Consider the following 27,280-nt stretch of genomic DNA (forward strand, 5'->3'; position numbering starts at 1 on the left):
CAAATAAATAAATAAAATCTTAAAAAAAATTCTTAAAAAAATAAAATTCAGTCTATAATAATCTAAAAAAGCATATTTAAAGAACATTCCCAAAACTGCTTGGGAAATTCATGGTATTCAGAAAGACTAAAGTACTCTTCATTTTGTTACAACAGGATGCTACCCTACATATTAATCTAGACAAAAGATAGAAAGATAGTTAATTCAAGATGCTCCCTAGGTATACACTATAGCTAAAGGCCAAAATTAAAATTTTTATGTATCTTAATGATTATAGAAATACAGGAAAAACTCAATCACAAGGATAATGGTTTAACTGTTTTAAGATCTGACATGTTTCCTACCAACTGCTATTCAAATCAACCAATTCATAATTATAAGTACCCTGTGTTTTACCATCACAACATTTGTCTCACTACTTTTTTTTACTCATCTCTAAGTCCTACTAGACTTTAAGCTCAAAGAGGGCAGGTATCTCTTGTATTTTTGTCAGCACACTGCCTGACAAGAGTAGGCACTTAAGTACTTGCTGGAAAGTCAACTCAAAGTATCAACCTAAATACCAATAAAAGTCTACTACCTCTTAAGAATTAAATACCAATGATTTTATGAACAAGCAAAGACTGTGTTGGTGTGCTTTCAAATTTTAATATACTTTCAAAAAAAACCCTATATAACATAAAAACAATTTTATCTACGTTTATTTCCTTTGTTGATTTATATGAAACTACCTGGAAGGATTTTCAACAAAACTGGAGGACATGTTTGAGTTTAAATTTAAATATAGCCTATATGTCATACATGAAATTTACTTTGGAGGGGTCCTAAGTGGCAACTCAATGAGTGAGGCAGTCAACTCTCCAAATGGCTAAAACTAAGGTACCATGAAAGAACCAAATGATCTGTGATCAGGAGAAACACAACATATCCACCAGGAAGTCACACATAACCAATGATTTCAGAAAAAGCCCCAAAATAGACGGTAATAGGGGTTTTTATCTCTAACAATGGTAAGGATTCTCCCAAGCAACAATGAATAGGTCTGTTACTTACTTTACACAACTTCTCAGAGGGCTTTTCCTAATTTGCCCCTTTCAGATTCTAACCCAAGTGTGTCTCTAAGAATTATTGCTTAAGTAACTTTATTTTTCTGTTTTGGTTGCTTGGGGTTTTTTAAATTGTTACTGTTGTTGTTGGTTTATCTTTTGACCCCCTTTACCTATTTCTCACACTCCTCACCCACCCTCCACCTCTAACAACTACCGCATCTATATCTCTATCTGTATCTCTGTATAAAGCTTGTTTTGTTTTTAGAGTCCACATAAAAGAGAGAGCACAAGGTATTTGTCTTTCTCTAACTTATCTCACTTAGCATAATGCCCTCAAGGTCCATCCATGTAGTCACAAAAGTCAAAATTACATTATATTTTATGGCTGAATAATATTCAATTGTGTGTATATAACACAATTTCTTTATCCGTTCATCCATCAATGGGACACTTGTTTCCATATCGTGGCTATTGTAAATAATGCTGTAATGAACATGAAGATGCATATATCTTTTCAAGTTAGTGTTTTCATTTTCTTCAAATAAATACCCAGAAGCAGAATTGCTGGTACATACAGCAGTTCTATTTTTAATTTTTTTGAGGAACTTCCATGCTGTTTTCCCTAGTGGCTACACCAATTTACATTCCCACCAAGAGTGCACAAGGGTTCCTTTTGCTCCACATCTTTGAAAACACTTACTTCCTGTCTTTTTGATAACAGCCAATCTAACTTGTGTGAGGTGAGATCTCACGGTGTAAGTGTTAATGGTGGGGAAGATTTTCACATATTTCAAGAATATTGAAGCAGCAAAAGGTTTAAAAGCTACTGATTTAAAAACTTTAAGATGAGATGTTTTCAAAATTACAATACTGAAAAGAGTCATTTTCATTAAAATTAATACATAAGCAGTAACACATTCTTACCACAGGTGCTGCATTTGGGGCTGGTCGCTGTTCAGGTGCACGCCCTTCTTCTCTAGCTTTTACAGACTGAAGAATTGCAAAAATATTTTTGGAAAAATTCTAAAATATAAATGGATCTTAATTAGCCCACTTAAAATTAAGTATTCAAGACAGTAAGTTTGTTTAATAAACAATTTCAGACTTTTTTTTCCTATTAGTTCTTCCCTACTACATCACTGAGGTGTTCTTTACTATACACACAAATAAAAATCGAAGTACTACTAAAAATTGATCCCCAAACCAAATTATTATAAACATATTGTTATTCATTTATTTTTATTTTACTTAAACTGTTTAATTGGCTATAAATATATTCATATTCTGCATCTATTCAAATATGTAGCTAGGAAACAAGTTACTGAAATAAAAATGAGATTTGTTGTCACAAGAGGCTTCTCCATTCTTAATGAAATCAATTACTATACTTCTTCTAAGTATAATAAACTCCAGTGCTAATCTCAGATTGCTGTAATTTATATGAGATGTGGAAAATTTTAAAATACTGTTTGTTAGGAGTTACTGTACACTTTTAAAAGATTTTTAAATTGGGAAGTATTTTTAAAAACTTGATTCATGCCAAGATGCCAGGAGTTAACCAACCACTGCTTCTACACCAGCAGTACAAAAGTCAACACAGTGACAAATGCAAACAAAGTCTTAATCCTACTATGAAAATCACTGAAAATACATGAAAATCAAATTTCATACTTTAAAAATAATAAAGTACAGTGTGTGAGACACTAAATCTAGAAGAATCCATGTTATCAGCAATTTTTGTGTGGAAGAATTACAGGTGATTATTATCTTCCTTTTAATGATCTCTTTTAAACAACTTTTCAACAAGGAACAACAACTTATTTAAGTTTAAAAGTATATTCTTAATGGCATTATAAAATCAGGTTGCTTTATGTGGGTTGCTTGCAATAATAATATAACTGTAAAGGAACATACTTATTTTTCTCATGAACCTTTTATTCCAGAAATTTAGAAGGTAAGAAGGCCCTAATCCCTGGTAATAATGAAGATATATCTAAAATCATAGGGTCTATTAGGACTGAGTACCTAAAAGGTTTTTTAGTGTTCAGAAAATGAAAACCATATACAGAAAGACTATCAGTCAAAACAGTTGTTTCTGGTTTTTTAAAAATGTTGATGATCACAGAAGTAAACCTAGCTACCAAACAATTCTTAAACTATAATTTATTTCTTAAATCACCCTGTGATGGCAACAACACTAACTTAAATGAGAGCACTAAGTTTTGGAATAATGGTAAAACCCTGCCACCTAGAGCTCAAAGAAAACTGTTCATCTCAGTTTTTTGAAAATTTAATGTTTGGTCTAAAAGTAAGATGGAGCATAGCACGTATGTTTTATTCCTTTACTATAAGATTCAAATTTTTTGGCTATTATAATGAACATTGGTAGAACATTAGCAGTTGCAATATTCAACTATCAGCCATATTATGCAGTGAAAATGAGTATCAACAGATCACTTAACTGTAAATTCAAAAACTGAAGTTTATTTATATTCTCAGATTTCTCTATAATTCTAAGCTCTGGGGAATGATTCCTAATCTTGACCTCAAGTACTTTGTAAAATATGACAAAGTACAAAAGGACGAAAATTCTTTCCTTCATGTACTCTTTTTGAGTAACCCGATTCCTACTAATACGGCACAATAAATTTAAGACCAGAATCCAGAATCTGCAAATAAAACCAGTCTGCCTTGACCAAAGTTAAAGTTCACTTTCATTGGTAACCTCACATACTTCCACACACTCTCTTACCATAACATATTAACAACTGCACATCAGTGGAGAATTAACATTTAAGAGAAAATTGGGAGGTGAGGGAAAGACAGATGAAAATATGTAAATGAAACAGAACCAAGGCAATCTTTTTGGAGATGCATTAAGATACTTAAACATCCACTATCTTTCAAATTTTTATCTTTCAAAATTTAAAGTACACATCTCCTTTAACCAGAAATTTGCTTCTAGGAATTAAATTTTTGTTGTATACACATAAATGCACAAAAGTACATGTACAAGGATGTTTTTTAATGCATTACTTGTAATTGTGAATAGAGAAGGAAGGAGACAGAAAGGGAGGAAATGAGGAAAAGGGAGAGAAAAAAATTCCACAATCCTATAGCTACAAAAACAAATAAACCACCTAACGCCATTAATAAAGAATAAATAAATACTGCTACATCCACACAACAGGATATAATATATAAAATACACAAATAAATGAATGCTGATTTTCTTAAGTGTCTACTTTGTGGGAAAAAAATTAATAACGATATTAATGACCACACAGCTGGCCATCACCATCCCCTCCTCATTAAGTTAAAGCAAAAATCTGATCAACAAGAAAACTGGGCTATTCACTGGATTTACAAATGAGGTGCAAATCAAGGGGCTTGCACTGTGATTCAGACATTTACATCAGCTTCTTCGGTGACCAACCAAAATGGTAAAGATGGCCACTTAGAAATCTACATTATTACTGATCTTTCAGAGATAAAACTTGAAAATTGATCCTAATAGCAAATTTTAGCCAGTTCTATAACCAATCACAGATTAGATACACATACTCACTCTAATGAATGAGTGAAAGACTTTACCTTTCCTGTGCTCTGTAAGATAGTTGTTCGTGTCCTCCACACTCTCTCTCTGCTGACAATATCTCGTGTCACATCTACCTCAGCATCCACAAAACTTCTCTGTTTAAGGGCAGTTATGTCATCATCTAAGTCAGTCTTGATAGTAGATCTTTTCTTAGCCATAATTTTGGCTTTGATTGCAGCAATTTTTTCCACTGACATAGCTTCAGACAAAGACCTGAAAGCAATTTCCTTTTTTTAAATTTTCATTGCAAAGATCTCTTGAGCACATCATAAATATATTTTGTTACATTTATAGGTTTTGGTAAAAAAATAACCTTAAAAGTGGCAATAATTAAGATTTTCTTATCTAAAACTTATATACTTGGTATTTAATAATCATGTAAGATCAAGAGTCCACATAGCATTATTACTCTATGAGCAAATCAGTAACTTCTTAGAAGGGTCAATGCAACAAAAATCCCTGTACTTGTGTTTATCTCCCCCCTAACCCCTGCAAAAGGAAGAACCCATTAATATAGCTGCTTTCCTTAACATTTTCTCAGACTTTTATTTGCCAATGCCTCTCTAGACACACAAATTGTACATACAAACACACAAAGACACACCCCACCTTGGGGGGGGTTGTGTGTCAAAAATTCATTCTGTAAAGAATTCAAAGCTTAGCTTTTCCTTGAAATTTATTTCAAGGTTTCAAACCTTCATAATGTATATAACATACCCATTTTATAGGTGATGAAGGCTTTTATATGCCATATCAACATATATTCCTTTTACTATCTGAAAGATTAAACCATATTTTGCAGTTTTCTTTTTTTTTACCTGATTTTCAAGTAACAGGCAAAACAGCAAACAGGGGCTATACTTTGAGAACTATAAAAAAAAGACTTAACACAAAGTTTAGTGTCGTTTTTTACAAAATGAGAAAAAGAGTTAAAAAGGGTTTGGGTAGGGGTGCCTGGGCGGCTCAGTCAGTTAAGCATCTGCCTTCGGCTCAGGTCATGGTCCTGGGATTGAGCCCCACATCTGGCTCCCTGCTCAGCAAGGAGTCTGCTTCTCCCTCTCCCTCTCTCGCTGCTCATGCTCTCTCTCTCTCAAATAAATAGAATATTTTAAAAAATAAAAATAAAAAGGGTTTGGGTACCTTAACAGTTGACAAAATTATTACTCTAATCACAAGGTGACAATCTTGAAATATGTTTAAACAACATCTGGAAAAAGGACAGGAATTCCTGCAGGTTTAAATATGGTAGTATTATATAGTATACTAGTTTATTTATATAAGGTATGAAGATACTTTATAGCAGATGCTCAGTATGCATCTAGTATTTGATTCATTTTATATAATGCTGTGCAATTTTACCTTAAGATCTAATGCAAACCAGCATAACTTAAATCAAACTCAAATACTTTTCTAAATCATAATCAAATGTGAATTGGACTTTCAATCATTGGAGTTTTACTTCCAGCTAAAATGAAGTAGCAAGGATTGGATTATCCCTCCTGCTTCCAAACAACCAGTGAAAATACATAAAACAGTAGCTTACTAAATACCTGGTATCAAGCAATGAGAGACCATGATCTCTGACAAATGAAAACCAGATAAACAGAGCCCTATGAATGCTGCAGTTTGAAACCACCTTGTAAGTTTTCAAAATGGCATAGGGAGGAAATCCAGGCAAAACTGAGTGGATTACCTGATTTGAGAAATGGTGCTAGAGTCCAGCAAAACCAAGGTGGCTGGAATTCATAGGCCTAAGTACCTGAGAAGAAAGAGCTGCAATGAAGATGCCCATCAAGTATTCCAGGAGAATACTGATTAGCACAGGACTATGAGAAAACAAAAGTCGGGTATAGAAACCATCCAACAAAATTAGAGGAGATAATGCCCAGAGCACACAGAGGGCGAAGAACAGTTCCTGTTCCCACCAGCCAAACTGAAAACCTCACATCCACTGGGCATTAGGTAGAGTACTCAGAATGGTTTTGTGTAGGCAATGGTGGGGAATAATTATCCTAATTGAACACTGCCCAAATAACAAATCTTAAATCAAGACATAAAAGAAACAAACTGTTTCCAAGTGATTTAACTATATCCCAAAAGAAAATTTAGAAAAATACAAAAATACCTAGCACTCAATATGGTAAAATGCAAAATGTCTAGTATCCAAAGATCACAAGGCATGTAAAGAAGCAGGAAAATACAAGCCAGAATGAGGAGAAATCTAAATCAAAACCAATTATAAATTGACACAGATGCAGGATTAGCAAAGACATTAAAATAAGTATTTTTATAACTCTATTCCATATATTCAACAAATTAAATGAGACATGGACTATATATTTAACCAACCTGCAGAGATAAAAAAAATATAATGTTGGAGACTACAAATACATCACAAATATAATTATGGAAGAAAAGATTAGTGAATGACACAACTATAGAAACTATCAAGTGAACAGAAAAAAAAAAAACCCAAATATTTTAAGAAACAAGGCCAAAAATTTCCTAAATTCAATAAAAATTATGAACACAAAAATTCCCTCCAAAAGCTCAATGGACTTCAAGCACAAGAACCATGAAGAAAAGGCCAAGTTATGTGATAATTAAACAGCTCAAAACCTGTAATAGAGAAAACTTTTAAAGTACCCAGAGGGAAAAAAAGGACACATTTCATTAAAAAATTTAAAAATTTAAGAAAATAAAGGATGACAGCAGACTTCTCATCAGCAACAATGCAATCGAGAAGGCAGTGGTGTAACATTTAAAGTACAGATGGTCCTGACTTAACAATGGTTTGACTTACAATTTTTCAACTTTACAATGGTATGAAAGTGATATGCATTCCACAGAAACAATACTTCAAACTATGATCTTTTCTCAGGTTAGTGGCATGTGGTACGATGCTCCCTCATGATGCCTGGCAGTGGCAGAAAGCCACAGCTCTCAGTCACCCATGCAATCACCAGGATAAATAACTGATACATTTAAAATCATTCTGTACCCATACAACCATTCTATTTTACACCTCCAGTAAAGCGTTCAATAAATTACATGAGATGTTCAACACTTTATTATAAAATAGGCTTTGTGTTAGCCCAATTGTAGGCTAATGAAAGTGTTCTAAGCATATCTGAAGTAGCCTAGGCTAAGTTATGATGTTTGGTATATTAGGTATATTAAATGCATTTTCGGCTTACAGTATTTTCAACTTAGGATGGGTTTATCAGGATGTAATTCATCTTGGTCATAGGTCATTCATAAGTCAAGGAAGACCTGTACTTAAAAAGATGTAACTTAAAAGGCACCTGGGTGGCTCAGTTGGTTAAGCATCTGCCTTCAGCTCAAAACATGAACCCAAGGTCCTGGGATTGAGCCCTGAGTTGGGCTCCTTGCTCAGCAGGGACTCTGCTTCTCCAGCTCTCTCTGCCCTTCTTCCCGCTCTCTCTGCCCTTCCCCCTGATCGTGCTTGCTTCCTCTCTCTTTCTCTCAAATAAATAAAATCTAAAAAAAAAAAAAAAAAGAACTTAAAATTTAATATCCAGTAAAAATTCCTAAAAAAAATAAAGGCTTTTCAGCAATACAAAAGTTGAAAGAATTAATCATCAGCAGGTTTGCCCAAAAAGAAATGTTAAAAGAAATCTTTCAGGAAGAAGGAAAAAAATTGGTAAATAGATCTGAACAAAGAAATGAACAATGGAAATGGGTATCTGTAAATACATGAGATTTTTTTCTTATTATTTAAAGCTCTTTAAAAGGTAACACTTTAAAAAAGAACAATGCATACTGGTGCTTACAACACATGCATAAGAAAACCATTTTAAGGCTCCCATACTATACATGAAGTAGTGAGTATAACACTTGCAGGTAGACTGTGATGCTATAAACCATGCATAGTAAAAGCCCTAAAGCAAACACTAATAACAAAACAGTTATAAGTAATATGCCAACAACAACAAGAAAAAAGAGAATTACAACCAATATTCGTTTATTCCAAATAAGAAGTCCCAAAACAGGACAAAGAGACAAATAAAAACCAATAAGCAAAATGGACTAAAACTAACCATATCAATAATCACATTAAGTATAAAAGATCTACACACACAAGAAAAGTACTTAAACTATAAAGACACACAAGTTAAAAGTAAAAGGATTCCAATTTTCAGATGAAAAGAGTTCTGGACATGGTTGCACAATATGAAAGTCCTTAGGACGATGAACTACACACTTTAAAATATTACAATGGGGTGCCTGGGTGGCTCAGATGGTTAAGCATCTGCCTTCGGCTCAGGTCATGATTCCAGGGTCCTGGGATCGAGCCCCACATCGGGCTCCTGGCTCAGCAGGGAGCCTGCTTCTCCTTCTCCCTCTGCCTCTCCCCCTGCTCATGCTCTCTCTCTCTCTGTATCTCTGTGTCTCAAATGAATAAATAAAATCTTTAAAAAAAAATAAAATAAAATATTACAATGATAAATTTTGTTATGTGTTTTTTACCATAACGTTTCTTAAAAAGTAAAAGGTAGGAAGATATACTATGCTAATATAAGCCAAAAGAAAGCTGGAGGAGTGTGTAGGTGAATATAAGAAAAAGTAGATTTTTTTAATAAGGAATATTGCCAGAGATAAAGGTCACCCCATAATGATAAAAAGATTCATTCATCAAGACAACATAACCCTAAACATTTACACCTAGTAACAGGGCTTCAAAGTAGACAGAGAACAAAATCTGATAGAAATGCAAAGAAAAATAGACAAATCCACAGCCAGAGACTTCAATAATTCCATCTCAATAATTAATAATACAACACAAAAAACAAGTGAGGATATAGAAGACTCTACTGACACTATCAACCATACTGACCATAGTAAGACACTCCAAAATAACAGCAGGATACAAATTCAAGTGCCGACAGAACAGACCTTATTTGGGGCCAAAAACAAAGTTTTAATACTTATCAAAGGATTCAAAATCATATAAAATATAACCATACTTTGGAATAGATTGGAAATTAGTAACAAAGATCTCCAGAAAATCCCAAATATTTGGAAACTAAATAACTCCCTTGCAAACAATCCATGAGTAAAAGAAATCAAAAGGGAAATTAAGACAGTAATTTTGAACTGAATGAAAATGAAAACACAACATACCAATATGAGATGCCATTAAAGCAGTACTTAGAGTGGAAGCTGAGGTTATTGATTTCCCTCTAAAAAACCATAAAAAATACAGCATATTAAATCCAGAGTAAGCAGATAGATCTCATAAAGATGAGAGCAGAAATTGAAGAATTAAAAAAGAAGAAAAAAAAAAAAACTAAAGAGGAAAATCCCAATCTGGTTCTTTGAGAAGATCAATAAAACTGGTCAATTTTGGCCAGGCAATAAGGAAACACAGAAAACACCAATTGCTAATATCAAAGAATGAAAGAGGGGACATTGCTACAGATTCTAGACACCTTAAAAGGACATTATGAACAACATTACACAAATAAATTTGACAATGTAGATGAAATGGACAAATTCTTTCAAAGAAACACTCAAAGAAGAGAGAACCAGAATAGACCTATTAACTATTAAACAAAATGAATATGCAGTTGAAAACTTTACCTTAAATATACGAAAATAAATAAAACTATAGTACAGATGGCTTCATCAATAGATTTTCCCAAATGCAGGAGGAAATACCAATTTTAAACAAACTTTTCCAGAAAACTGAAGCAAAGGAAATACTTTCCAACTCATTCTGAGACCAGAATTATCTTGATAGGAAACAAGACAAAGACATTATAAGAAAACTACAGACCTCAAAAACATTGGTACAAAATTCTATACAAATTTTTAAAAATCTAATTCAACAATAAATAAAAATAATAATACATCATGATTGTAGTAGGCAGCCACTAAAACAATATCCACCTCTTGGCATTCACACCCATGTGTAATCCACTTCCTGTGGGGGTAGGGGCTGAACCTTGTTTCTAACAAATAGAATGCTGTACAAGTGACAGGGTAGGGTGTCACTCTGAAGACTTGGCTATAAAAAAAATAACCTCTATCTTGCTTGACAGCTCTCTTGCACTCTTGCTTGCTCACTCTAATGAAGCAAGCTGTAATACTGTGAAATATTCTAAGAACCAAGAACCAAAGAACCAAGAGTCCTCTAGATAACACCTGAGGAACTGAAGTATTAGTCTAACAACCTGTCAGGAACTAAATTCTGCCAGCAACCATATGAGTGAGCTTTAGAAGCAGATCCTTCTCCTATCAAGCCTAAACATGAGAACACAGTCCTGGCCAACAGCTTAACTGCAACACTGTGAGAGGCCCTAAAGCAGAGAAGCTACCTAAGTCACCCCAAGACTCCTGACCCACAGAAACCATGAGAAAATAAATATATGTAGTTTAAGCCAATATGTTTCAGGTTAATTTGTTATGCAGCAAGATAACTAATAAAATAATGAAGTAGAATTTATCCATGAAGTGCAAACATCAAAAATTTAATTTAATTCACCATATTAATGAAAAACTATACGATCATTTCAGTAGAATCAGAAAAAAACATGTGACAATAGCCAACATTCCTTTCTGATAAACTCTCAGCAAACAAGGAAAAAGGTATTTCCTCAACCTGTTGAAGGGTATCTAACAAAAAAATCTAAGCTAACATGCTTAATGGTGAAAGAGTGCTTCCCCTAAGATGAGGAACAAAACAAGAATGTCTAATCTCACTGCTTCTTCAACATTGGATTAGTGAGGATCAGTAAGTCTAGCCAGTGCAGTAAGGCAAGAAATAAAAGGCATCCAGTTTAGAAAGAAAAAAAGGGGGGGGGGGAGAAAAGATATATTTTATGTGTCGACAACATAATTATCTATGTGAAAAGCTAATGATAGCTACAAAAAAGATTACAAGAACTTATCAATGAGTTTAACTTGATTGCAGGATACAAGATCCATACCCAAAAATCAACTGTATCTCTATACTAGCAATAAGTCAAGAATTGAAATATTTTTTAAAATATCACTTATAATAGGATCGAAAAGTATGAAATAGGACAAAAAGATATATAAGGCCTGTATACTGAAAATTAAGAAATGTTAAATTACAGAAGCTCTAAATATCTTTCCAGTAATAGAAAGGGAAATAAATACATCCTGTTCATAAATCAGAAGACTCAATATTTTTAAGATGTCAATTCTCCCCAAACTGGTCTACGGATTTAATGCAATCCCAATCAAAATCCCAGTAAGCTTTTTTGTAGGAAATGACATGTTAATTCCAAAACTCATGTGAAAATGCAAAGAATCTAACACAGCAAAAATATCCTTGAAACGGAAGAACAAAGTTGTAAAGCTAACACTATCTGATTTCAAAACTTATAAACAGTCATTAAAACAGTTTGGTACAGGCAAAAAAACCAATAGATCAACAGCACAGAATGGTTCCAAAAACAGACCTACACATGAACAACTGATTTTTTACACAAGTGCAAAGAAAATTCATTGGAAACCAATAATGCTAAATAACTGGGTTATCCACATGCACAAAACTGAACTTCAATATCTAGATCATAAAAAAAATAAATGAATTTTGATCCATACTGTATAACCCACACACAAAAAATTAACTGAAAATAGATCATAGGCTTAGATGTAAAACCTAGAACTAAAAAATTTCTACAAAAGAATATGAGACAATCTTTGTTCGCTTTGCTCAGGCAAAGATTTCTTAGATATAACACCAAAACAATTCACAGAAGAACACGTTGACAAGTGAGATGTCATAAAAATTAAACTGCTCTTCAAAAGGTAGTTAGGAGAACGTAAAGGCAAGTCACAGACTGGAAGAAGTATCTGCAAAGCCTATGTCTGAAAAGGACTTCTATCCAGCACATACAACAAACTTTCAAAACTCAGTAATAAGAAAACAATCCAGTAAGAAAAAATGGACAAAAATCTGAACACACTTCACCAAACATGATATAAGATGACAAATAAGCATGCAAAAAGATGCTCATAATATCATTAATCATGTTGTAAGTGCAAGATAAACCATCTTATACCATTTAGCATGGCTAAAATTAAAAAGCCTGATCACACTAAGTGTTGGCAAGGCTGTGAAGAAACTAGAACTCTTATATATTGATGGTAGAAATGTGAAATGGTACAATCACTCTGAACGGTTTGATGATTTCTTAAAACGGTAGATCTATAACAGTACACAATTCAATCACTCCTCTCCTAGGTATTTACTCAGTGGAAATGAAAACATATGTCCATAAAAAACTTGTACACAAATGACCACAGCTTTAGCTGCAACAGCCAAAAAACAGCAACAAGTAAAATGTCCATAAACAGTTGCCTAGGAAAACAAATTGTGTTACGTCCATACAATGGAACAGAATGAACTACTCAGCAATAAAAAAGGAATGAACTACTGATACATCCAACAATATGGATGAATCTCAAAATAATTACGCTAAGTAAAAGAGGTCAGACCCCCCCCCCAAAAAAGTACATATTACGTAATTCCATTTATACTTAACTTTAGAAAAAGCTAATTTATAGTAACAGCAGATAATTGGTTGCCTGGAGAGGAAAGGATGTGGGGATAGGTAGAAGTGTGGAATCATAAAGGTACACAAGAAATTTATGGGGGTGATACTATATTCATTATGGTGATTATGATGATGGTTTCACAGATGTATATATATATGAAAGCTTATCAACTTATATTAAATATGTGCAGCTTATTGTTATGTCAGTCATCTTGAATAAAGCTTTTAAAACTAGACATTGAATTTTTAAGTTTGGATAGAACTTCCAAAGCATTATATTGTGCCAAGGAAAAATTATGAAGTGATTCCAATTATAGTAAAAATCAGGGATCAACAAAATATTACAGGCCAAATTCAGCCATGCCAATTCTTTTATAAATGAAGCAATCATAGACTGCTTTCCCTACCACAAGCATTAGTTACCAAAAAAAACCCCCATGTGACCTTCACAGCTGAAAGTATTTAATTATGTGTCACTACACAAAAAAAGTTTGCTGACCTCTGCTATAAATCAACAAGAGATCACAAAATAAATGAGAGACTTGGTTATGGAGTAATTTTAAAAAAGGCAAGATCAATATGATAATAGAACCAAGAAGGCTTTCCAGAAAGCTTAATTAACTTTCAATCTCCCCTGTCATAAAACATGCCCACACATCTTCTTTTGAACTTAGGGCACAGAAGCACATAATAAATGCAAGAGGTAAAGGTAAATGTAGGTAACATATTAATATCTCCTTTTCCATATACAATTAACACTTTCTACTAAAGAAAATCTTACCTAATCTGTTCAGTCTGTACAATCCCTTCTTTGTGACCCTCCAAACGAGCAGCCAATCTCTCTTTATCAAGGCGCACACACTCTTCATCCTGAAAATAATCACTGATTAGTGAATATTGCACATTTTTATTTAACTTGTAGAGCAAAAACAACAAAAAAACAACATGTAACTTTTCCTTACATAAGTTCCTGCCTATAACATGCCAAGCATCGCTGCCTTAAGTCAGCTTGATTTTAAGATTACTTCTAGTTACATAAAGACAACAATAATAAATACATGTTGGATCACATAAGAGTAGAACTGATTAAAAGCTTACCAAAGAAACTTCAGCAACTTTTTTCTATGATTAAATGTTCTTCCCGTAATGTATCATATCTATTTTTATTCATAAAGGTATTATACCACAAATAAATTCCTTCTCTTGAGGAAAATTTATCACTAAATTTTATGAAAAGCCTTCACCACAGTCAAAAATTTCATTTTGGAGATAATTTTTTGCACCTGTTGCCCCAGGTCCTGAATCCATCAGGATTTCTGATGACCAGAAGTGAAACTTGAATGTTTTCAAAGCATGCTCCTTAGAACATTAGGCATTTCCTACAAAGTGCCTCATGGGCCACTTCTCTTGAGTTCAACCCTTGTAGCTCAGCTTTTCTCTAACCTGCATGTTAGAATTTCAGATAAAATTTAGTCTGGAAAGTGTTCGGTTAAAAACAAAACTTGACCTAGTTCAATGCCCACATTCAACAAATGAGAAAACTAAGGAACAGAGTTAGTGTCTACGGCTAACAAAATATGATATTGTATAAAAAGCAGCAGTATATTCAATGTTGTGCTCCATCCAATTCATGCTCTAATATTAACCTATCATTTAAAACATTTTGCTGACATGAATGCAAAGATAGTATTTAAGCAAACTGCATTAAATTTTAGCCATTTGTAATGAAGGTATAACACAAATTACTCAAGTTCCTTAGGAAACTACTGATTTTAAAGACAACTGCAGCCTAGATTTTAATCAGATTAGATCAGAATCTCTGCCCTCAAGGTTTCTCTCCTAGCACAGTGCCTTGCAGGTTCCCAATATATATACGCTGAACTGAAAACTGTTTATGTAACGTAGTTGTTTATGTAAATCATTTTAACTCTATAAATACTCTGCAAAGAATTTTATTATGATATTCTTGCTGATGTTTCAAGTTAATGGTATCCTAGCAAATTAGCATTTTTGTCATGTTCGATTTATTTCAAATAATTAAACTGTAAATTCAGATTTTTCCAAAATAAGTAGTGTGTCTAAATTCACTCATTTTGTTCACAGTGGGTCACAACCTTCTTTCATACAGATGGAGCTGGTGAAAACTTTCGTTTTACTGCTACAAAATTTGTAGTCAGTATATATAGTAGAATGGCTAGAAGCCAGATAGTCTGGGCTCCAATCTTGGTTCTGTGAACATCAACAAATAACTTAACTCTCTCTGAGGGGTTTGTTTGCTCACTGATGACATGCATAGTACTGCCAACTTCAGGAGGTTGTGGTTGAGGATTACATGAGCTAATATACATAAAATATACAAAAGTAACCCAGAACAGAGGAGAAACAATGAGCTAATTATCATTATGATCATTAACTAAAATACATCAAGTCCATGTCTCAGAGTATGCTTAATTAAAATTGTTTTATAATTAATTAAAATAAAATTGTACTGTTTTAGCATCAAATTCTGTCAATGATTATATAGAACATACTTACCAACAACCCTGTCCCTTTAACATTTACCTTTTTATCCTTAGCTTTGCTATTTATGTAGCAGGCAAAAGATACAACTATTTGATTTTTATACAAGTGTGAAAGGAAAAGATTTATGGTTTCCAGTAATATTAACATTAGTGATGACTACAAGTGTTATTTCTATATTATTAATTGATACATGGACCAGTTCAGCCATTTCTCAGATGTTAAGTGTACCTCTAGTACATAATCTTCCACTGTCAGGGGGTTTTATATGTAACTGATCTGAGGCTTGTTAAAAAATTTAAATAAATAGCTAATTTCTAAGACTTAACTTTCTTATGCAGTACCCTAGCTGTTGAACAATTTTTCTTTCTAAAGGTAACTGCATTTCTTATACAGCTTCTATTTCATGTGAACTATCCTTATTTACCAATATTAGTATTCCACTTGCTGGCTATAAAACACTACAAAAAACATGCAACCTAATACACCAGTATTTTTTTTAAGGATTTATTTTAGAAAGAAGGGGCACACGCAAGGAGGGGGAGGAGCAGAGGGAGAAAATCTCAAGCAGACTCCAGCTGAGTGCATGACCCTGAGATCATGACCTGAGCTGAAACCAAGAGTAGGATGTTCAACTGACTGAGCCATCCAGATGTTCAACTGACTGAGCCATCCAGGTAACCCCTAACATACACCAGTATTTTAAGAAATAACTGTAATAAGCACTTCATGTTCACCGTTCTTAAGAGTGAAGCAAATTCTCACACCATCTTATTCCAGGGGCAGGCAAACTACAACCCAAAGGCAGGCTCACCAACTGTTTTATAAAATTTTATTGGAGGGCCGCCTGGGTGCCTCAGTCGGTTAAGCGTCTGCCTTCGGCTCAGGTCATGATCCTAGGGTCCTGGGATCGAGCCCCGCGTCGGGCTCCCTGCTCAGTGGAGAGTCTGCTTCTCCCCCTCCCTCTGCCTGCCTCTCTGCCTACTTGTGCTCTCTCTCTATCTCTCTGTCAAATAAATAAATAAAATCTTTAAAAAATAAAAAAAATTAAAAATAAAATTTTACTGGAATACAGCCTTGCCAGTTCATTTATGTATTGCCTCTTCCTGCTTCCACACTATAATAGCAGGGTGGAATAATTGGACAGACACTAAACGGCCCAAAAAGCCTAAAATATTTACTATATGATCCCTTACAGAAAAGTTTTCCAACTCCTGACCTAGCCCAACACTTTCGTCAATAAGGATATAAAAGAAAAGAAAGTGATTTGTCCAACACACAGCTTATGTAAGAGATCTCAAACTATAGCTCAAGCTGCTATTAATCAAACATTCATTATACTACAACAATTTTTCCAGAAAAAAAGCTCCTAGGACTACTATGAGAAAGAATTCTTATTCATATACAAACCCAATTTTGTAATACTACAATTCACATTTAAAATAAAGTCCCATTACCTCAATGCGTGGTTTCTTTGCTTCTGCTAAAACTTCATCTGCAGCTCGTTTCACTTTTAAGAAAAGAAAAGTAAGTAAGTACATAGTTCTGGAGTAAGTTTTTCAATGTTTAATATAAATATGTGACAAAATGTACCTTGGGTAGATCGCTGAAGACCTATTTCTAGAGGGGCACTTCTGTCTATGCTTGCTGATGTTGCTGAAGATTTAAAAAGATTTATGTGAGAAGACCAATATTTGAACACATACACTTGACATTATTACAAGTGAAATGCTCAATATTTGTTATTTCTTACTTTATATACAGTGATTTCCCCAGGAAAAAAAGTTTTAAAGCAGTTTTATAAAAACATTATAAAAGATTAATCTGTATTTAAAAGTCTGTAAAAGGACAAATATTTTTAATAATTTAGCTTACAAATTATTGTGAGAATCTGAAATCAACTGGTCACTTCAAAGAACATATACTCTGATGTTAATTACCACACACGAACATAAAATATATCTAAACATAAATAAACATATAAAGGAAAAGGCTTTTTTTAAGTTAGCATTCACCTTAAAAAATGCAATTTTTAGTTATTCACAACTGGTAAAAAATATTTTTTAAATTAAATCATTTAATTTTTGAATGGTTCAAAATAATGAAACTAACAAAAGGATGTACCAGTCCCCATCCACCTAGTTCTCACCACCCTACATAACTATTTGACAGTCTCATGTATCTTTCTAGTTTCTTTCTGTAGTTATAAGAAATACAAAGTTATGCTTTTATTTTTCCCTTTTTTTAACAAAAAAGGTAGCATACTATACACACTGTCCTGAACCCTTCTTTTTTGACCTAACAATAGAGCTCTAACATATCAGTATGTGGAGCATTCTTTAACTTTCTTTTTAAATCTACATAGTATTTAATGTATGGGGTAATTATAATTTATTTAATTAGTTCCCTATCTATCCACGGGCAGTTCAATTCTAACAGGTTTTTGCCACTACAAACAATGACACATTGTTCATTCATTTTCAAATATACCCCTAGGATAAAGTCCCAGATGTAGGATTTCTGGGTTGATTTTGTAATAATAGATACTGCCAAATGTCTTCAGTGGGAGTTGTATCAATTGACACTACAACTAAAAATATATTAAGGTATCGGTTTCCTCAGAGACTCAAAAGTATATTATTAAACTGATAAATTTTTATCAATGAAGTAAAAAAAAAATGCTATCTCTATATAGTTTCAATTTATAATTATGAGTGAAATAAACATTTTTCATATGATCTCATCACCTTTTCTTTGAATTTTATGACTATAATCTATTGGGTTGTTGGTCTTTTATGCATGTATTTCTAGGACCACTTCATATTATCACTAAGACTGGTCCTTTCACTGTGATGAGTTGAAGTATTTTTTCCCAACTTGTCAGGTCTTTTTTTAATAATACAGAACTTTTTAATTTTTACCAACCTATTACTTGAATAATCCTATCTTTCCCCCACTGATTTGACCTATCTTTTTAGTTGTGTCAAATTCACATAATTTAACATTTAACAGATAAAAAATTGTTCTATCAGTTTATTCACATTTTTTAAATTACTAAGGCTTTATAGTAAGTTCTGAACTCTAGAATAGTATTTTCGCATTGCTCCTCTCCAAACTTTTATGACACTTACTTTTACCAAATGGATTTTAGAATCATCATGTCTATTCCACCCTTCCCTCAAGAAAAACTGTAGAGATTTTTATTGGGATTATGTTAAATATATAATCTATGTTATGAACTGACATCTTTAAGCTGTTACGTCTTCTTGTCTAAGAACATGGAATGTCTTAAGATTTCCTCAACTTGTTCATTAAACCATTAATTCAACAATTTGTTTTAAAAATAGCAAAGGAGGGGCGCCTGGGTGGCTCAGTCGGTTAAGCGTCTGCCTTCGACTTGGGTCATGATCCCAGAGTCCTGGGATAGAGCCCCGCATCAGGCTCCCTGTAGGGAGCCTGCTTCTCCTTCTTCCTCTGCCATCCCATCTCCCCCCGCTTGTGCTCTCTGGCTCTATCTCTCGGTCAAATAAGTAAGTAAAAATAAAAATAAATCTTTAAAAAATAAAATTGGCAAAGGAATATACTTGATGACTAAATTTTTTTGTCCTATAGAAACTACAGGTAATGACATGGATGAATAAAGGGGAACTTTTTTCTTGTTTCTGAAAAGAAAAACCATTTATTTGCCCTAAAGTACTCTCCCCTACTAACCAGCCTATTTATCAAGCTTGCCTGAGACACTTTTAAAATATAGAGAATCCTAGACTCTATACCAGATCTTCTGAAGCAAAAAAAATCTAACGAGTGCACCATATGGTTTAAAAAAAAAAAAAAAGCCTTTGCCTATCCTCTTCAACTCCATTCTCCTCACAGCAGAATTAGAATCCCGCCTCAATCCTCTCCCCGGATTTTAACCCTTATTTTATCAGTCTATCTTTCACGATGGTAAACATGTTCAGGACACGAATTTTGCATTTTGTATAGCACCGAGTACAATGCCTTTAAGAATAACCATTCAAGGGGCACCTGGGTGGCTCAGTCGGTTGAGCGTCCGAATCTTAATTTCAGCTCAGGTCATGACTGCAGGGTCATGAGATGGAGTCCCAGTCTGGGCCTGGCAATCAGGGAGGAGTCTGCTTGAGATTCTCTTCCCCTTTCCCTCTGCCCCTCCCTACTGCTCGTGCACAGGTGCCTGCTTTCTCTCTCTCAAATAAATATATAAATAAATCAAAAAAAAAGAAAAAAAAAGAATAACCACTCATAAGTACTTGCTGAATGTTCAGTGAGGACAGTACAGAAAGACAAGACTCTTGATGATGGTCTTTCCATTATGCAAGAGACTCTGTGCAAATCAATCTTACTGTTAAAGCCGTGGAGCACAATATGAGATAAGACAGCTATTAATGACTTAAAGGTAGTAAACTCCACCCCAAGGAAGGTTAGGGCTAATCAGTCTTATATTGATTTATTCATATTATTCTAAGATTATATCCATTTATTCATACTCATCAATTTATATATCAATTTATTATACCTCTTTATTCATATTCCTTAAGACAGCAAGTTAATGATTACTCATTTATACAGGTAAGCACCCACTATTAACCACTGTTCTAAAATGCTGGGTATTTAACAACTGTCTGCCCTCTTACAGTTTATCCTCTAGTGGGGCAGACAATATATTAAGTAAACAAATATGTAATTTCAAGTCAATGTAAGGGATTTGATGAAAAATAAATCAGGAAGATGCTATACATACATGGGCATATGTGGGAAAACACTGCTATTCTGTATTTTAGAATGGTAAGTTCTTTCTGACAGAAGATTTAAGCACAGATGTGAATGAGGTGGTAAGAAGTAAGACATGTGACAATGTAGAGAAACAGAACTGAACACAGAGAAAACAGCAAGTACAAAGGCTTGAAAAGTTAGGATAGTTTATTAAAAGAACCAACAAGACTGGACTACTGCGAGCAAAGGAAGGTTGGAAGAAGATGAGGCCACAGAGATTTAGGCAGAAGCAAGATCACGTAGGTCAGGATAGGATAAAGACTGTGGGCTTTATTCTAAGTATGACGGGAAGCCACAGGATGGGCTTGAGCAAATAAGTGACACAATCAAGTTTATATGTTTTCAAAAAGAGGTCACTCTAATGGGTAGGCAAAGACTATACGGGAAATTATAGAGTGGGGACCTTAAGAAAGCTATGCAAGTCTAAAGGGGAAGAATGAAACATGGTGGGAGTAGAATGGTTAAGAAACTGTCATACTTTTAAAGTTAAAGAAAAAGACTTGTTCATGAAATTCATCAAAGTAATCAAAGATTTTTTCCAGGGTTTCTGGCCTAACAACTCCATGAATGGGAAAGCATTTACTGTGATGGAAATACTGGGAGACCGGACCTGCTATTTTAGTTTTGTTTAAGAGGTGAAGGGAAGGAAGGAATCAGCATTCTATTTCAGATATGTTGTATTTCACATACCTATTAAATACCGAAGGAAAAAGGTGGACAGTGGATTTATAACTTGAGCTTAGGAATAGGTCAGTGCTGAAGATAAGTAAGCAAAATAAAATGAGAGATGGACAATGAATAGAAAGAGAATCAAGAGTCTGGTGCCCCAAATGCCAAGTGAAGAAAGGCTTTCCAAAAGGGAGTAATCAACAGTGTTGATATGGATAAGAGACTAAAGGAATTGATAACCCCTAAGTCAGTGTTGACCTTACAACAGTACTTTTAGTGAGACTGTGAGTAGGACAGTCAGATTAGAGTGGGGGATTCAAGAGGTAGGCAGTGATATCACACAACTGTTAACAAAGAATTCTGCAATAAAAAGGAGAAGACAAATTCAACAGTAGATACTAGGAATGTGGGGTCAAAAAACTTTTTAAAGGAGAGATCTTACAGTATGCATTTTAAAGGAAATGCAGAGAAAAGGAGAAAGATGATGATGTAAGAGAGAAGCAACAATTCACAAAGGCAAAGTCTTTCAGAGTGTGAAAGGAAATGGAATCTATAGACAGGGAAGTGGTGACTGGCCTTAGGAGCGAAAATAGTGCATTCACCATAATAGAAAAGAATGGAGAGTATATGCACACATATGTTGCTGGTAGGTTAATTTTTTAGTGAAAATACAAATTCTCTTTCCACTGCTTATTTCACAGGGGAAGGAAAGAAACAATGGCTATTTAAGAGTGAGAGCAAGTTAAAAAATTACTCACATGCTTCACCATTGAGATATCCAAGTAGATCTTTTCGGTCAGGTCTTCTAACCACAGGAATATTTTCAGTCTGAAGTCAAAATTTTAAATTAGTTATCAAAACAACAACAATTATAAGAAACATAATAAAGACAAACATTATGTAATGTATGAATTTCATTCCAACGTATCTCGGTAACATTTACTTAGGATCTTATCTTTACGGAACTAGGCTAAAAAACCCAATAAAAGTCTTGAAAAATTTTAAGAATATTAACTTTAATAACTTCATTCTTGAAATTCAAGTAAGATATATAAAAAATAACCATCAGAAATGAAACAATGACCCATCCCTCTTCAAAATATCAATTCCAATCTTTTTTGTTCCCTTGGCTTACCTTAAGTATTTTATTTTACTCATGATACTTCACATGCTTTAGGCAATTATCTTTTTAGTCCTATTGCCTGCTCATTTTACATATTCCCAAGTGCCTTTTTGCCTCAAACACAAAACAGACTTCCTCAAAATATTCTACTTGAACTCCAAAATACACCAACTTAGCCATTAGCCTAAGTTTTCATAATTAACAATAGGTATGTGTTACTTAAGCATGGTAAAATACGTAGGAGATTATATAGGAAACCATTAATGGCGGTTGTTTACTTTCCACATTACACATTTCTTTCTTACCCCTGAGTGTATACAAATTCTGTAAGGAAGGGTAAAAGATTAAAAAATTAAACCTGGAAAATGCATCTATTTTGGTAAAATGGATATTTTCCTTTAATCTCCTACATTAGCAGTTTGTAAAGAGGTACGCAAAACAAAACTGTATACTTTAGTCACCAAGTCATCTTCGGGCCATGAATTCAATGAATCCTGTAATTACCACAACTTTCCTATCATTTTTATAATATCAACAACACATGAGTACAAGAATGACTGGTGGCTGCAAGATTATGTATTAAAATCCCTCTGCCACTTTATATAAGCAAAAATGAAGTAACAAGAATCCTTTGGCTAATTATCTCATACTGACTACTGCACCATTCTGCACACAGTCCTTGATGATAGAAATAAACTATACTTAATCACTTAAAATTAACTTTTTTTTAAAGGGCAGGCTAAATTTTAATTTCTGCTGGGAGTATAAACATTTAAGAGCCTACAGGTTTTTGTGTGCTTGTTTTTTTTTTTTAAAGATTTTATTTATTTATTTGAGACAGAGAGAATGAGAGAGAGAGAGAGAGAGCACATGAGATGGGGGAGGGTCAGAGGGAGAAGCAGGCTCCCTGCCGAGCAGGTAGCCCGATGCGGGACTCGATCCAGGGACTCCAGGATCATGACCTGAGCTGAAGGCAGTCGCTTAACCAACTGAGCCACCCAGGCGCCCTGTGTGCTTGTTTTTAAAAACTAGCCTACATGGAGTATATCATAAATAATTAAAAGATTTGAATTTTCTTTTTTTTTTAAATTTTTAAAGTTGTTTTTTTTTTTAATTTGACAGAGAGAGACAGAGAGAGAGAGGGAACACAAGCAGGGGGAGCGGGAGAGGGAGAAGCAGGCTTCCCGCGGAGCAGGGAGCCCGATGTGGGGCTCGATCCCAGGACCCCAGGATCATGACCTGAACTGAAGGCAGATGCTTAACGACTGAGCCACGCAGGTGCCCAAATTAATTTTCTTTAAATTACTGTTTCTAAGTCTGATAACACTCTTCATCATTTGGTTACTAATGAATTATGGACATAATACAGCCAACTGAGAAAGATACAAGTCTACTCACACTAAAATAGTAGCTATAGCTCAGGAAAACTTATTTCAGAAATGGTCTGCTCACAAGAAAGAGCAAATAACACAAAAGAGGAAAAAACAAAATTTGTAGAACCCTAGAATTATAGAATTCTGCCCTTTCAATCTGTGAAGTATTTAAGAAAAACAAAAGATTTAAATCTTATGTGAAGAAAGTAACAATTACAGCCATCAGTACATGCTACAACCATTTCCCAATAATATAATTTCTAAATGTAAACCAAGTAGCTGGATCATCTTTATTACCACAAAATGAATGATGTAGCCAACAAAAGATTCTAATTACTGCCTAACTCAGCTTTTATTTTTATATATATTTTTTTAAAGATTTTATTTATTTATTTGAGAGAGAATGAGATAGAGAGCATGAAAGGGGGGAGGGTCAGAGGGAGAAGCAGACTCCCTGCTGAGCAGGGAGCCCGATGCAGGACTCGATCCCGGGACTACAGGATCATGACCTGAGCCGAAGGCAGTCGCTTAACCAACTGAGCCACCCAGGCGCCCCTGCCTAACTCAGTTTTTAAAGATTTAAGACGAGGTAACATAGTTTATAGAAATGCCGTTATTTTTATCCCACTATTTCTCAAATCCCAAGTAGTTTCACCCTATATATTACTTCTTTTATATGTATTAGATGCCGAATATTTATTTCCTATTCAGAAATGCAGTGTTCAAATACTGACATGCTGAAGGCAGGCAAAACTGAAAACAAATGAGTTTGTCAATAAAGTATTAAAAACGTTTATTAAATTGATTAAAAATTTAATTTTAAAGTTGTCTGTTAATCTTGATTCTTTTGGATGCCCCCCCCAAAAAGTCTTGAGATTAAACTAGAGTTCTGAATATCAGGGTCCTTCCACAGGCTTATGAATTTCTTAAAACATTCCTACAAATGCCTTCAAAACTTCTGTTCTTGTGAACAGTGCCCATGTTTTACATGAAAGTCATAGATTTAAAAATCTGCATAAATCACAGTGATCTAATTTTGACCCCCCGGTAGAACTTCATACAGACAAACCTTTTATTCTTTTGATTTGAAACCCATGAGGGAAGTGATCCATGCCAAATGATGTTGTCTGCACTGTGGACGAGGACTCTATTGAGTCCTGAAGAGGTCCCTGTTTGGCGCCAAATGTTGTCACGTGCTGAAATAAAGTTCTCAGACACCAATCTGAGTGTTGGCCCTACAGGGCTGTTCTCCCTTGCAGAAGACTGGTGTCTGAGAACTTTATTTCAGTGCACGATGACAAAATGATACCTACCATCCCAAAAAAAAAAAAAAAAAAAAAAGTTTTAAAATGAATTGTACTTACAGCTGCCCGTCGGACATAAACAGGATGAGAAAGGTGCACATTATTAAGTAGAAACAAGATAGAATCCAATGTGTAGTACTCTCTGGGTTGGCCTTCTTTTCCAGTCCTGAAATAATTAAGACAAGATTTTTACCCAATTTTAATTCAACTCCTTGGACTTAATTATATGTACAAATTTATCTATACTTACTTTGCTACCCAACAATGGATTTAATATGACTAACAAAAATACCCATAAAGTACGAAATTTAGTAAGTAGAACTGTCATTAAAGCAAAAGAACACAAAGGTAGACAATGACAAAAAGCAAGAAGGAAAGCATACCATATTCATACTCTAAGGCACTATACACTTTTTAGAATTTGGCCCAAATTTGGTTCTGGTCTTTGTCAATAGAGAGAGAAATCTAATCAGTTACAGATTGGAGAGGATCCACAAGAGAAAACAAACTGACCAGGAGAAGCACAACTACTGCCAGTGCTAAACTTAGAAAAAATTTATCCTATGTCTCCTAAGTAAGATACTGCTAAACACCATCCTTAGCAACATTCTTACAGTAAACACAACAATGAATTTCAGAGGTATAATTCTTATGACATCCCTCAAATTAAACCAATGATGTAAAACCATACTGAATTCTACCTGTGATAAAACAATGCAGTTTAGAGGTGCAGGCTCTTTAATGAAAGCACGTAATACTATTTGCTCAACAATATTAGTGTCCAATCTCACCCTTCCTACTACATTATCCTCACCTAAAAATGTCAATGTATTATTTAAATTCATCTGAATACAGCCCAAAGTAATCAGCCCCAACCTACATTTCTCTAGCCTGCATTTCCACTTTTCCTCTAAATTGACATATTTCAAATCATATATCACTACCAATTTTTGTACTCTGAAATGTGATATACAGGTAACCAGGTTATTTAAACATAATAAAAAAGCAAAGTAACACAACGTACAACACGCAATAAGGGTAACTATTGTTTACAGTTATGAAGTTGGACATATGTACACGTGCAGAGATGAATAAATGAAATGAAAATGCATTTATTAGTGTAATTCACTGTTGTTAAAGTGTGAAATCTATCCTAAGCAGTCCCTTTTCACTACTAGCTTCACTGAACTATCAAAACATTTCCCTTCCAGCTCTCACGCCCTTAAGCATGTCCTTTAAGACCTAACCCATCATGTCACCCTCAAGTTCTGTACCCATGCTTTAATGCTTACTCAGTTGTTCAAGAAAAATTTGTAGCACATCTACATCCCAAACACACTTCTACGAAACCTTTTCTAATACCCCAAGCTAGAAATGATTACTCTTAAGGGCCAGAATGCAATTCTTACCAAGTAATCTATCTGTTTTATCTCATCTACTCTGATTAAGTTAACCTCCTTTGAGTCAGGAACCAAGATGCTAAGAAATTTTTCTACTTCTCAGACCGAACCACCCTACACTGTGACTACTCTTTAACCATTTTTTAAAGAAAAAAACAAATCAGTTAAAATGCCAATCAAATATAATTGTGTCTGTGCAAATTCTTTTGAAAGGACAAAATGCAGGAAACTCAGAATGATGTCACTGCATCAACATTTCATAAAGCTAATCGAATCATAAGCCCTCAAGGCCAAAAAACTAGACACCAACAAACTAAATTTTCCTCGGCTTTCCATCATAAAGCCTAGTGCTCCCATTCAATCAAGCAAAATGAGTATGGAAGTTCTGGCCCAAAGTTCTAATTATCCAAATGAAATACCAGTGACAGAAACATCACTAAAAAGGCCCCAAACGATTATAGGACCTATTTCTAGATATTTTCCTTAATGACTTAAATTCAGAAAACCCCGCATGGATCAACGTTCCAAAACATTTCTCTTTAAAACACATTTCCTAAAACCACACAACACCATCGGTATCTTACTTAGATCTATAAAGCTCACCCCATTTCACCAGGAACTTTCTCCCTGAGGATGCCTTCCCCTCTGACACGGGTTTTGAGGACTCTGTTCCAAAGTGACCAAATCTTTTTCCCGTTCTAACTTCACATAGTTGGTTCCCTTCTCTCTTCTTGAGGGAATTACGAAAGGAAAAGAAACAGACCAGGAGCTGCAAGGGGCAGCAGGGATAGTTAACAACACATGGTAGCCTCGAAGAGAAAGAAAAAACTAAAGAACACAAAAAGACGTCTCCAGGACCGGACGGTGTGCCCTCTTCTGCACCTACACCCACTGCTAACAC

The 27,280-nt window shown here is 34.4% G+C and overlaps 1 protein-coding gene across 3 annotated transcripts in view; it reads right to left on the reverse strand.

The window, feature by feature from the left end:
- The window catches only part of CDC73 (cell division cycle 73), a 123,749-nt gene that overhangs the window by 95,822 nt on the left and 647 nt on the right, over positions 1–27,280 (reverse strand). For all 3 annotated transcript variants that reach the window (XM_036084173.2, XM_036084170.2, XM_078078349.1), the window contains exons 2-8: positions 25,040–25,145; positions 21,938–22,007; positions 17,313–17,375; positions 17,177–17,229; positions 13,981–14,069; positions 4,644–4,860; positions 1,974–2,072 (exon numbers count right to left, since the gene is read on the reverse strand). In XM_036084173.2, coding sequence (XP_035940066.1) covers positions 1,974–2,072; positions 4,644–4,860; positions 13,981–14,069; positions 17,177–17,229; positions 17,313–17,375; positions 21,938–22,007; positions 25,040–25,145 — 697 coding nt within the window. The remainder of the gene's footprint in view (positions 1–1,973; positions 2,073–4,643; positions 4,861–13,980; positions 14,070–17,176; positions 17,230–17,312; positions 17,376–21,937; positions 22,008–25,039; positions 25,146–27,280) is intronic.

The sequence above is a fragment of the Halichoerus grypus genome, chromosome 7 (genome assembly GCF_964656455.1).
Source record: "Halichoerus grypus chromosome 7, mHalGry1.hap1.1, whole genome shotgun sequence".
NCBI classification, from domain to species: domain Eukaryota; kingdom Metazoa; phylum Chordata; class Mammalia; order Carnivora; family Phocidae; genus Halichoerus; species Halichoerus grypus.